Source organism: Micromys minutus, assembly GCF_963924665.1.
Source record: "Micromys minutus genome assembly, chromosome: 7".
In the NCBI taxonomy this organism is placed as follows: Eukaryota; Metazoa; Chordata; class Mammalia; order Rodentia; family Muridae; genus Micromys; species Micromys minutus.
This window is the reverse complement of record NC_137976.1, coordinates 59,061,054-59,073,845: the sequence shown is the minus strand read 5'-3', so window position 1 is coordinate 59,073,845 and position 12,792 is coordinate 59,061,054. Positions and strand designations below refer to the sequence as shown.

The window sequence follows — 12,792 nt, the reverse complement described above, 5'->3', positions numbered from 1 at the left end:
GGCTGGCAAAGGAGGGGAGAGCTAAGCCTCCCCATCTGGCATCCAGATGTTAGACATAAATTGAAGGTATCAGGTTTTGGTGCCATATCCGCTGGCTAGTCTAGGCCATTCTCAGTGGGTCAGGATGTTATAACTGCTGGTCCAGAGCATTCCTTGCATGAACAAGTGCATTGCAGACCTTGGGAGCTGATACTTACTCTTTCACTGTGAAATAGGCTCCGGAGAGCTGGCTACTTTGTACCTGGGGGGGGGGGGGGAAGCGACCGAACATAACAGAGTTGGAGCGTCTTGTTTCAAAGTTCATGCCCTGTTGTAGGGTGCTGGAAACTTCAAGGCTCTCTGGTTGTATGGTTTTATTTCTCTTGCCAAGGGCTCCAGGGTACCATTTTTCCTCCCAGTGAGGTAGGCACTCTCAGTTTGCTAGCTGTTTCTAGACTGCAGTTGGTGTGCTCAGCATTGGACCAGGGCACTCTTCTGTTGCCAGCTCATGCAACTGCGCATCTGTGCTTTGCAGATCAAGTTGGCAAGATCGTGCGGATTTGCAAGAGCCTGCCCTAGCAGGAATGCCTGCTCACCCAGCTGCTTTGCTTGGACTGCCCCCATGTGGCTTATAGGAAGGCTCTTGTCCCCATGAGGAGGCCACCTTCAATGCTCCCTTCCGATCCCTTGAGCAGAAAGACTGCCATGCACATTAGCTAAAATTGGCCTCACATCTGGTTTTCCTCCAGACCTTCTCTGGGTTTTGCCAAAGGATCTGGCTCTAGCTCTTGGTAATTTTTCCGGAGCTAGAAAGGATGCTAGGCCAGCAGCTGCTACACACCTCTGGGTTTCCAGCATTAGGGCAGCACTAGGCTGCTGTGGACATTGCCACTGGCAAGGAGGGCTTTCTCCCCTCAGTTCAGAGAATGTCACCTCCCTCCTTTCAAAGTACTACAGTCCTCGTGGTCTCCTGGGATTTAGAGACTTTGGAAATCCCCCTTTCATTGCCTCAACCTTGGCTCATGTGAGTGCTCATTGACTGTTTGATGGATGTTATGCCCAGGAAAGACCATGGGTATCCTGAGTGCAGAAGGATTCGTATCACTAAGGGTCGATTTAAGTGAGGTTCTGCATGGTCCTGCTGGGTGGCTTTAAGAGACATGTTCTTTGAGAAGGCTGAGGAAAGCCACTCCCCACTGGAGAGGCAGGGCCTGCCCTCCCTGTTCAAACAGAAATCTGGTGGTGGGAAGGAACTGGTTGCTTTGTCATGGCAATGAATATTGGCTAGCAGTCTAGATCAATGGACAGGATAGAAGGAAAACTTAACATTGGCTTCCAGAAAATACCTAACCCAGAGTGGGCATTTCCCAGCCTACGATGCTCTGGACCCTCTTTATGCTTGGTGGTGTTTCTCTCTGCTAGATAGTTGACTGGCAAAGCCTTCAAAGAAGTCAGATGTGAGGCCCTGGAGGCGGAGCTCCTCCCTGGGAGTTCCTCCCTGGGGCCAGCTCTGCAAAGTTTGCCTGGTGAGATTTTTTCCGCTTAAACATTTCCCCTTAAATACAAACCTTTTTTTTTCTTTTACAATAAACAAAGGAGCCCAGATTTAACACGTCAGCTTCCACTGATAAAGACAGGAAATCCAGCACTGGGAACCGAAGCTGTGCCCTAACTCACCCCACTGCAAGCAGACAGTCTTGTTCTCAGGACTCTCAAAAGGGATGGATGCTGGGAATTCCATACGGGGTTCCATCAAGCCCTGGTGTCAGCTCCCATGACCGGAACTGGCCCAGGCAAGGGTTAATTTTGCAGAATTAACAGGAACCTTCCGAATTGCTTAGGGCCTTTTCTTTAAGGCTGCCTACAAACCTGGCACCCACTCTTCATTGTAGAGAGCTCGCCCTCTCCCCATCCCACAATGCTCTGCTCCCGGGATGGACTTGGTATTGACCCCCAACAGCAGAAGCACACATCTGCCTTACATCACCTAGCCCATGTGTCGTTAAGTTGCCACTATCAAGTTGGTTTCATAGTTCTGTTTTCTCTGTGCTCCCACTGACATGTGCGTCTTTGCCTGTCTTGGGGGTGGTAAAATATACCCTTCATTATCTTTGCTGTATAAAACCTAACAGAGGGGCTATGTGCCCAGCAGTGAATACTTTTTGATACTAACAAACTGATTCTTTAACAACCACTAAGTGAATAAAGTCCCCAAATGAACATAAAACAAGCCTTAATGCTGGGCTTTTTCCTTGTCTGCCTCTGTTTTCTCCTGGTGCTGGTGTGGTGACTGATTGGTTCAGTAGAACTCGCACCCCAACCCCAGCACATGCTCACCTACTGGTCTCTGTGCTGAATAAACCTTCCTACTACTGTAGTGGGAAGACAGACAGACAGACAGCTTCCTGCCAACCCTGGGGAATCAGATTACCATTCCAACTTCATTCTGTAATAAACCCCCAAAAGGCAACACACTGAAGGCAAAGAAAGCTGCCTTACCACAAGGGGTGGTCCTGGGCCCCTGGGTCACACAGAGCCCGGACATGTTTCCACTGAGACTGGTCTGACTGCACTGGTTGGTTTAGGTCCTAGCTCTCAGCTTCCTAAGAACATTGTCACATTTTCTGGGTTTGTTCCAGCTCCCCACCTCCCTCACACCGGTCCTTTAATGTGAAGGCACAGAACACACCACCCTGGGGCTACATTTGTAGGTTGGGCAGCACCCTTTCCTTCCTCAGTTTGGTTTCTCCGTAGGGAATGCTTGTGAATATTTATTTGCTGGCGGTGACCAGGGAATAAGAGGCAGAAACCGTGCCGGGTCTCTGAAAGGACTATGGCTCCTAGAAGAATACTCGGGGGAACTCTCTCCTGAGCCTATTGAAATAGCAAGTTCGTACATCATAAGGTGTGAAGAAGAGGTTTGGTTTGGTCTCACTGCCTTGTTTTTCACATCCCAGCGGGCAGCTTGTGTAAGCGGAAGAGTCCAGAATGTGACAAAGAGACCTCCATCTGCACCGACCTGGATGGCGTTGCACTGTGTCAGTGCAAGTCTGGCTACTTTCAGTTCAACAAGATGGATCACTCTTGCCGAGGTAGTAACGGGTCACCGGCAGTCGTGTGGCGCATGTGCTGTGCAACTGGTCTCTGCTCTGGGCAGGCGCCGTGCATGCCACGTTGGCAGTCTCTGCTCAGAGTGCAATGCTTCTAAACTGGGAGTAACTGGCTCCTAATATTTGACCCGCAGAGGGAATGAATACAGTGTTTCTTTGCAAGTATCTCCTAGTGCACGCTGGTCTAACCAATACCATTTAAAAGGAAAGAAAGTGGAAGTTATCACAAGGTACCCTTCCCCTCCCTTGCAGTTAGAGGAAGTTAGAAAAATTAATTCTCTCCCCAAAGCATTGTCTGATGCCTGCTTATCGCTAAAGGTAGACAGGTGAGCGTACTCACCGATGCCCAGGATACCTGGCTCTGAGCCTCATTCTGCCTCCCTAATCGGGTGTCATCTTGAGTAAGCACTTCATATCTCTAAATCTCAGTTTCCTCTTCTTTGAAATGAGTTCGGTGACACTTCATTTGATGTCCCGGGAAGGACAGAAAGCTGTGACTCAAGCTGGTCTTTGTAACCCACAGAGCCTTGCTTTTGTGTTTTTATCTAGGTTGTTGGTGATTTGGTGGGTTATCGTTTTTAAGATTGCTTGGTATGTTAGAAAGTAGAAATCTAACCCTGCCAGCATTTTAGAAGCCAAAATTCACTCCACTTGAGACAGAGACCACACCACACTTAATGAGTGTGGTCCAAAAAGTTTGCCCTAAAATCAGTTTTATTCAGATCCTGAGTGCCGTGTCCCTTGGCCTCAGAGACTGCTACAGTCTGTGACAGTCAGCAAGGTATTATTCAGACTCCTTTTTCACACAGCATGCTCTCCAGTTGTAACGTGAAAGGCACAGATTTCCTGGTCAGTCAACACCTTGCTGGTGACAGAGATACTGAGTGAGATCCAGGTGAAAAATCCACACAAGAGCAAGGTACCATGTCAGTCAGTCAGGACTTCCCCTCCGAGGATTCATTTCATCAAAGGAATATGAAGATATATCTGGGGGCGGCACTTTTATCCTGCACCTTAGACCGGCTGACAGTGTGAGGTTTCCATAGAGAATTCTGTAGGGGTGGGTGTTGTCTGCTCTCAGCTTTCGGAATTGGGCTTCTGGCCTGGCATGATTGGTTCCCAGTATTCCACTGCCATGCCAGACTGCCTCTTTGCCTCAAAAGAACCTGCTTTCCTGCCCTTCTTAAAAATGAGGGCTGGAGCTTAGCTGCATGTGGGGAAATGAGAACGCTGGAGTCTGTGTGTGTTGTGAAATTGTGCTGTGTGCGACAAAGGTGAGCAGGACTGTGGGTGCAGAGGAGCTGGCCTCAGAAATAGTCTTTCAAGAATGGCCTTACCTGCACCCTTGCTCCTGACTGGTTTGGCCCACTTCCTTCTACTTCCAGGTCAGCAATGCCCTAACCGCCTCTTACAGGCAGGGCTTAGGGGGAGAGTAGCCAGAGGTTACCTTGGCTAAGCCTCTTTAACAGCGGTCCTCAACCTTCCCGGTGCTCTGACCCTTTAACAGTTCCTTATGCTGTAGTCAGCCCCGACCATAAAATTATTTCCATTGCTACTTTGGAACTGTCATTTCGCTGCTGTTATGAATTGTAGTATAAATGTCTGGTTTCCGGTCTCCGGTGACCCCTGTGAAAGAGTTGCTCGACCACAGGTTGAGAACCACTGCTCTATAAGAGAGATATCTTTTTCAATTTTATATGTAACTTTGAAAGTATCACAAAAGCAGCATAGGGCTGTCTTGTAGGAGATAGTAAGAGGCATTGGTGTATATGTGTGAATACTGTATAAAAACTTGCAGTCTACAATTGCAGAGAATTAGAAAAAAAAAATAGATATTTTGCTCTACTGTTTGCACAGAGATTTGGCCAAATTTTGAGATGACTTGAGGGGAGAAGGGAGAAATGGTCTCCCCTTTCTAACCCAAGCTCGTCTAGAATTCAGTATATGGCCTAGCTAGTCTCAAGCTCATGATCCTCCTATATCTGCTTCCCAGAAGATTGCAGGAATATGTCGCCCCAGTCCTTTCCAGGTTATCGTTTTCAAAATGTGTGCTTTAAGTGACACAGGTACCCGCAACCTATGTCTACCAGGCAGTGACCAAGTAGCAGCACAGGGAGACCCTGACTAGCCTTGGCTAGTCGTGTGGCTGAAGCCCCCTGAGGTGCGGTGCTCATGGCCAGCAGTCCTCTGACGACGGTCCAATGGGTTAGCAGTGACATCTTCTGGCCATTCATGCTGGAGCACAGACACATTGAACATTAAAATGTGTCCTTCCTGTATTTCTTAGCTTCCTCCCTGCTCTCAAGCATCAATTCTAGCAACCATTTCAATTTTAATTGTATGTGTTCGAAGGTCTAAGGGTTCCGTGTGTGTACAAGTACCCTAGATGTCCAGAAGAGGGCACCCGATACTCCAAAGAGGGAGTTACAGGTGATCAGGAGCTGAATTCCTGTTTCCTGACATAGCAGTGAGGGCTCTCAATCACGGAACCTTCTCTGCAGCTGGGGTTCCAGGAGTCTTCATCTTTCCATCCACAAGTGCCTTGAGTCCCAACATTGTATGTAGAAAGGGTTCAAGTGCCTAATGAAGTGGCCATAGGACAACAGAAACAGCTTGAGACCATCAATGTCCTGCAAAGGAGTTACCTAGTGTTACCTAGGGTCCTGCAAAGGAGTTACCAAGACTTCACTGTGTACTTTAAACTTAGTTTTGCTTTTTCCCTGGACAGTAGGCAGAGCTCAGTGCTACCATATATGCAAATCCTTTCCACTTTGGTTCCTTCTTTAGTGCTCGGATCAGAGTCCCTTTGTGATGAGGGACTGGAGTGCCTTTCCCAGCAAGCTTTTCCCTGGGAGTCCAAGAGTACCAGGCGCTCAACCTTTGATAAGTGATAGATACACCCTTAAAAAAATAGTTTAAAAAAAGCAGTCAAGCCAGGCAGTGGTGGCATATACCTTTAATCCCAGTACTCAGGAGGCAAAGGCAGTTGGATCTCTGGGAGTTTGAGACCAGTCTGGTCTACAGAGAGAGTTCTAGGACAGCCAAGGCTACACAGAGAAACCCTGTGTTAAAACACACACACACACATACACACACACACACACACACACACATTTTACATATATTTATTTATTTGGTTGGTTGTGTGACTTGTGACCGGAGGATAACCTAGTAGAGCTGCCTCTCTATTATGTAGGTCCTGAGGGTTGAATTCGGGTCATAGGGCATGGGGGCAAATGCCTTTACCCACTGAATCACCTCAGCAGCTTCTGTTCTTTTGATTAGAAAAATGTCATTACATGACCCAAGATCCTTTTGGTGGTAAATGAAAACAGCCCAAGCCATCAGCTGGAGCTCATAGGCAGGACAACAGATAGACCCTGTTCGGGGTTGGGTAACAGCCAGGAGTGGAGAGCACCCCACTCAGCACATGAGGTTGGGTAGGTAGACTGACGTAAAAACTGTTTTCAAGAGGTGATCAGAATAGATTGGTGATGTCAGCCTCCCTCAGTGCAGAGATGGGTGGAGAGGTGAGCAGTCTCTGTGGAGCACTCTTGGAACCTGAGCCAGAAGTCATCCCTCCTTCCACAGCCCCACTGAAGCATGACTCAGAGGCCCACAGTAGGAGGGGGACCGTGAGTCAGGGCATGAAGCTTACTCTAACGGGAGCTCTCTGCTTGCTCAGTACAGGAGGCCCTGCCTTCGTCAGGCAGAGAACTCAGGGTGTCAAAGAGTAGGGGCTCCTGCCATGTCTTTTCTCAAAAGAGAATATGAATATGCTACATCTTGTTGAATAAAAGATTTGAAACACTTATTAAAATTTATACCATGAGCTGGGCAGGTGGTGCACAGTTTAATCCCAGCACTCAGGAGGCAGAGGCAGGAGGATCTCTGTGAGTCTGAGCCCAGCCTGGTTTACAGAGTGAGTTCCAGGACAGTCAGGGGTACACAAAAATCTCTAAGAGAAATTAAAAAAAAATAAACAAAAATAAAAAAACAGACAAAAACAGAGAGAGAAGAAAAAAATTCAAGTAAAGAAATGAGTTTTTTAACTATTAAAAGGGGACTGGCAGGGTGGCTTGGTGGGTAGGGGCATGGGCCTGCCAACCTCAGCTCAATTCCCACATCCCATACAGTGGCAGAAAGAACTGACCTCTGAGGGTTAACCTCTGACCTCCACGTGCTCCAATCCCCCCCCACACACACAAACACACACACACAACACACACACACACACACACACACACACACACATACACACACGTGAAAAACAAACATGAACTTGAAAAAGTACTGACTGGGCGGGGGAATGAACAAATAATTTACGAAAGAAGGACAATGGCAGTAACTTTTTTTAAAAAAGTGTTCAATGTCCCTAGTCATCGGGGAAATGCAAATTAAAACTACTCTGAGATAGAGCCTCACCCCACACTGGATTATCAACAAATCTAACAGCCAGTGTTAGAAGAAGTGGAAAGAAAGCCCTCTGGGGGTGCTGCTGCTGCTGGGGGGGTGCTGAGGACATCCATGAGGTATGGAAATTAGTTTAGAAGTTCCTTAAAAGATTAAAAATAGGGCTTCGTGAGTCAGCTGTTTCCCTCGAGGTATCTCTGCGGAGAAGCCCAGGGCTCCCGCTCAGATGTTCACACGCCCAGATTGATGGTCGTTCCATTTTCGACAACAAGGAAACAAAACCAACCTAGGTGTCCATCAGCTGGTAAATAGATAATGAAAACGTGGGGCACACGGAGAACGAAACGGAAAATTACTCAGCTGTAAAGAAGATGACGTAATGTTTAGCAAGGTCACCCAAATTAAGAAAGAGACAAAACAAAACGAAACCACATATCCCTCCCTTACATTCAGATCCTGCCCTGTAAGGTACACGTATGCAACCAGTGTCCGTGTGGGTGGAGTATAACATTTAGAGAGGAGACCAAGTAAGAGTGATACCAAGTAAGGAGGAGGGTCAGAATAAAGGCAAAACACAGGAGTCATATATAAAGAGGATATAAAACAAATTATTTTTCTAGTTTCAACTGTGTTGAACTTTTTTTTTTTTTTGGTGGTGGATAAGTACATAAACTATGTAGCTGATAGTTAAGGTGTAAAACCCTAAGCGAGTCTCTATGGCCTCGGCCTAGCAGTTCTAGCTGTATTGAAGTTTACAGAAATGTATAGAATTTGCATCAGATCAAGTGTGTATCTCAGCACAATAAAGTTATTTTCTTTTTGAGATAGGGCTGGCCTGGAACTCAGACATCAGGCTGCCCACAAACTCACAAAGGCCTGTCTGCCTCTGCCTCTAAACAGCTGGGATTAAAAGCATGTACCACCACACTCTGATATGTTATTATTTTAAAAAAAATTAAAGATTTGGCTGCTTAGGTGTGGCATGGGAAAAGAGGGGTGGGGGAATAGACGTAGTCTCAAATACCTGTCACCTCAGCCTTGGGGCGCCGAAGCAGGAGAATTATGAATTCCAAGCTAGCAAATGTTCATATTTAAAAGGTAAGTCAGATGAAGAGAAAACTGGCTACTTTGTTGAGACCGGAGGGACAGGGAACATGCAGAAAGTTAAATAGTATATTTGCCCAGGAAGGCCATGAATTTACATGCAGGGTCTAAGATCCGAGACTAACCAGAAAGGTCATGACTTTGAAAGGAGTCAAAGCCCATGAAGTCCAGAAAGCACACTAGTATGGGCCAGGAGACTTTCTGACTTTTTAGGCATCGCGGCCCACAGGAAGTGTCTCTGGGCATGCTCACCAAAAGGTTACTATGGTATTGTAGCAATGTGGTCCACGGTATCCTGCAGTAGGTGCCATAGGGATTTCTTGTGGCTGCTGCTTTAAGTAAACAGTCTGAAGCCTGCTCTTCAGAGAGTTCCCAGACAGCCAGGGCTACACTGAGGAACCCTGTCTTAAAAAACCAAACCGAAACCATGAAAGTTCATAGCAGGGTGGCAGTGGCACATACCTGTAAACACAGTACAGGCAGAGGCAGGTGCATCTCTGTGAGTTCGAGGCCAGCCTGGTCTACAGAGTGAGTTCCAGGACAGCCAGGGCTACTCAGTTGCAGGAGGCTCAGGAAAGGTGAGCCTGCAGAGTCCTTTCTGTATTCACAGCACCCTAAGATCTGCTAGGAGATCAATTCCAGGTTATTTGGAACAGTGTTTCCCAAAGTGTTTTTGGATCCCACGGAACTCTGTCGCAGTTAATAGATGACGCAAAACAGTAGAATAAATACTAGGAATACTCAGCTTCCAGCATTAACAACTTAAATGGAGACAATATTGAACACATCTACACAGATAATACAATTATGCACAAATTCATAGCAGAACACGGGATGTCTGAGACCTCCTGCCCCTCCCGCCTGTAGGGTGTCTACCTTCGATCCCATCCCCAGCCCATGCTTGCCTTTGCCTCTCTAAGTTCTCCCCTACTGTGTCTACCACTTGATCCTTATGGGCAGCTCTATATTCTGTGTCTTTTTGTTTTCTTTTTGGTCTGATCTCTTATACAATGTATATCAGGCATTAACCATGAATCAAATTTGTATCATTCCTTGCTACAAGGAATTTGTGTACTGGGGACATCTTTCATCATCTGCTTTCACCTGTTCATGGGTTAGCATCCCTGCTGCTTGGTTGAGTTATTACAATATCGAAAGTGTCCTGTGATCAGACAGGCTCCAGAACTGTCGACCCAGGAGTAGAACTGGACCTTACCCTATCCAGTAACACAGCTATGTTCTTGGCAAGAAATTTAGGGCATATCTAGATCTGGCTAGAATCCCAGGAACAGATAGCAGGGCAAGAATTCACATATGAAAACCTGGGCATCAACCAGGACTGAGTTTCCAAAGAGTTATCACTCATAGGATGTCTACCTTCTCATGGGAGAGGGCTAAGAGGGCCGGGTCACAACACTGATAATCAACACTATAGAATGAAGTGTGTCCAAGTGGGTAAAGATTTCCCTGTGTTGTAAGGGAAGGCTACTCCATGGTTGATGGCCTTCATCTCTACGGAACATACTAAAAGAATCACAAAGGAAGACGTTTGCCTAGTGATTGCTAGATGCCAGACCACGAGAGCCACTTTTGTGATTTATCTTATATGACCTCTTCAAGAAGCCACTGATTTTCTTGTTATCCTCTTGTTATTGATGGGAAACTGAGGCACAATGAGGACAAGAAAAGTTTCTTGATCATGACAACAGTGTTCAAGTCAGGATATAGATAATTTAAAAATGCTCTGCTTCTAGAATGTTCCTGTGGACTTTTGGGTGGCTGGTGTTTAATTAACTGTGATTTCTGGTCACATTATCCCTCATAGATGTTTCCTTTTCTCTTGCAGCGTGTGAAGATGGGTATAGGCTTGAAAATGAAACCTGCATGAGGTAGGCTCCTTAGGCCCTTCTTCTGATGAAGTTGTTGCAAATGTTTGTTTGTTTAAACTAGCCTAGGACTGGAGAGCTGACTCAGTGGTTAAGAGCACTGACTACACTTCCAGAGGTCCTGGGTTCAATTTCCAGCAGCCACATGGTGGTTCACAACCATCTGTAATGGAATCTGATGTCCTCTTCTGGTGTGTCTGAAGACAGTGACAGTGTATTCACATACATTTAATTAATACATACATCTTTAAAACAAATTGGGGTATTTCAAATATTTTCGATACTATTTCGAATGCCGGGGTCTTCTGGAATGTTTAACCCGTAACAAATAGCTTATTGATAATCAATGATATATATATAATGAAGTATGCTTATTTAAAAAACAAAACAAAACAAACTACCCGGCTGTGTTGATACACATCTTTAATTCCAGCACTTGGAAGGCAAAGGCAGGTGGATCTCTGAATTTCAGTCTGGCATGGTCTACAGAGGGAGTTCTGGGACAGCCAAGGATACACAGAGAGACCCTGTTTTGAAAAATGTCTTCCTCCCCCTCCAGAAAAAGAAAGACAGACTATCCTAATAAAGAACCTCCCTAAGTAGAGCAATGTCTCACACACATTGCCTTGTTACAGATTTTGTGATTTGAGACTGAGTCTTCTCTTGTCGCTCTTGATTTACAGTTGCCCATTTGGCCTTGGTGGTCTCAACTGTGGAAACCGTAAGTATCTCAAAGGAGAGATTGGTGACAGGGTAGGGCCAGACCTGCTGGCAGGCTCCTCCCCTCTCCACTGTCCTGTGTGAGGTGTGTGGGGAAACAAACTAGCACACACAGAGAGAAAGCCCTGTATGGTGTAGGGGAAGAAATGAGCCATGAGGTACAAGGCATGGAACAGACCCCGCACACCTACAGGAGAGTTTAAGACACTCATGTTTCCTGGAAGTCATGGAGTTGGAGGGAGGTTTAGAAAGACTTTGGGCAGATACATGGGAGGTATGAGATCAGAAGACTGTTCCAAAGGGGAGCCCATTTAGAACCCATTTAGAGTCTTGGGGCAACCACATGGTGTTTGGGGAATAGTTTATAAGTGGGTGTGCCCAAATTGAGGAAGGGGAGAAAAACACAGGAAGCACAGCGTTGTCTTTGTAGGGTCCCCAGGGAATGAACACTAGGCGGGGGGGGGGGGGGGGGGTTGGGGGGGGTGGGGGGGGGTGCTGAGGCTGCAGTGAGTGACCAGTAGGGAGCACATCGGGAGCTCTGGCTTGGCTGGAACTCACAGTGTAGACCAGGCTGCCTCTGCCTCCGGTGTGAAGCTCGCATCTTTATCTTCACTATTATCATCAAGATGAAAAGTTAAATTTCCTAATCTATAATTTTCACATGACAAAAGGCACTCAAGAGAGAGTGAGAGAGGAAAAATAAGAGTAAAGTCTTGCAGAACAGCTTGGGGAAGCGCGATGGTTGCCTGTCTCTCTTTTGTGGTTTAGTGAGGTCATCAGGGCTGCTCTAGAGAAAGCAATTTGGGGCTGAAAGGGGGGAATCCTCCCAACACAAGGGAATCTGAACGCTAGCCTTTGGAGATCTGGGGGGGGGAGGCCAGAGAGCTTCTGACTGGGGGCCTCCTGCCAATCAGCCCTGATTGTTATTCCCTTTGTCTGCTGTTTAGCATATCAGCTCATCACAGTGGTGATCGCGGCAGCCGGAGGTGGCCTCCTGCTCATCCTGGGCATTGCACTCATCGTTACCTGCTGCAGGTGAGTGGTGAGAGCTCTCCTGTAAATCCCCATGTAGGCTAGATGAAGGCTGATTTTTTTGCCTTGAATAAACTAGCACTTGGGAGACTGAGGCAGGAGGAGGAGAACTGTTCTAGGTAAGCCCAGGCTACATCGGAAGACCTTGTCTCCAAAGCACCAAGAGTAACACAATCAACAACATGAGAAGGTGAATTGGACTTTATCAAAATCAAAAAGTTACAAACTCTGGAGCTGAGGGTGTGGCTCAGTTAGTAGAGCGCTTGCCCAGTGTGTACGAAGCCCTGTGTTTGCGCCCCAGCCATGCAGAAATGGAGGAAGGAAGCATGATATTGTCCTCCGATCCCAGCCCAGGAGGTAAAGGCAAGAGGAACCAAGGGTTCAAAGTCATCCTTAGCTATAAAGCAAGTGCAAAGCCAGCCAGGAATACAGGCGGCCATTTTAAAAAATACAGCTGGACTTGGTCACACACGTCTTTAATCCCAGCACTCAGAGACACTTTGGATCTCCTTAAGTTAAAGACCAACCTGGTCTACCTAATGGGTTCC

The 12,792-nt window shown here is 46.8% G+C and overlaps 1 protein-coding gene across 1 annotated transcript in view; it reads left to right on the top strand.

Annotated features, from left to right (window-relative positions):
* HEG1 (heart development protein with EGF like domains 1) overlaps positions 1 to 12,792 on the top strand; it is a 74,331-nt gene that overhangs the window by 51,343 nt on the left and 10,196 nt on the right. Inside the window, exons 12-15 of the mRNA XM_080919440.1 lie at positions 2,937 to 3,071; positions 10,453 to 10,495; positions 11,176 to 11,213; positions 12,160 to 12,247. Coding sequence (XP_080775566.1) covers positions 2,937 to 3,071; positions 10,453 to 10,495; positions 11,176 to 11,213; positions 12,160 to 12,247 — 304 coding nt within the window. The remainder of the gene's footprint in view (positions 1 to 2,936; positions 3,072 to 10,452; positions 10,496 to 11,175; positions 11,214 to 12,159; positions 12,248 to 12,792) is intronic.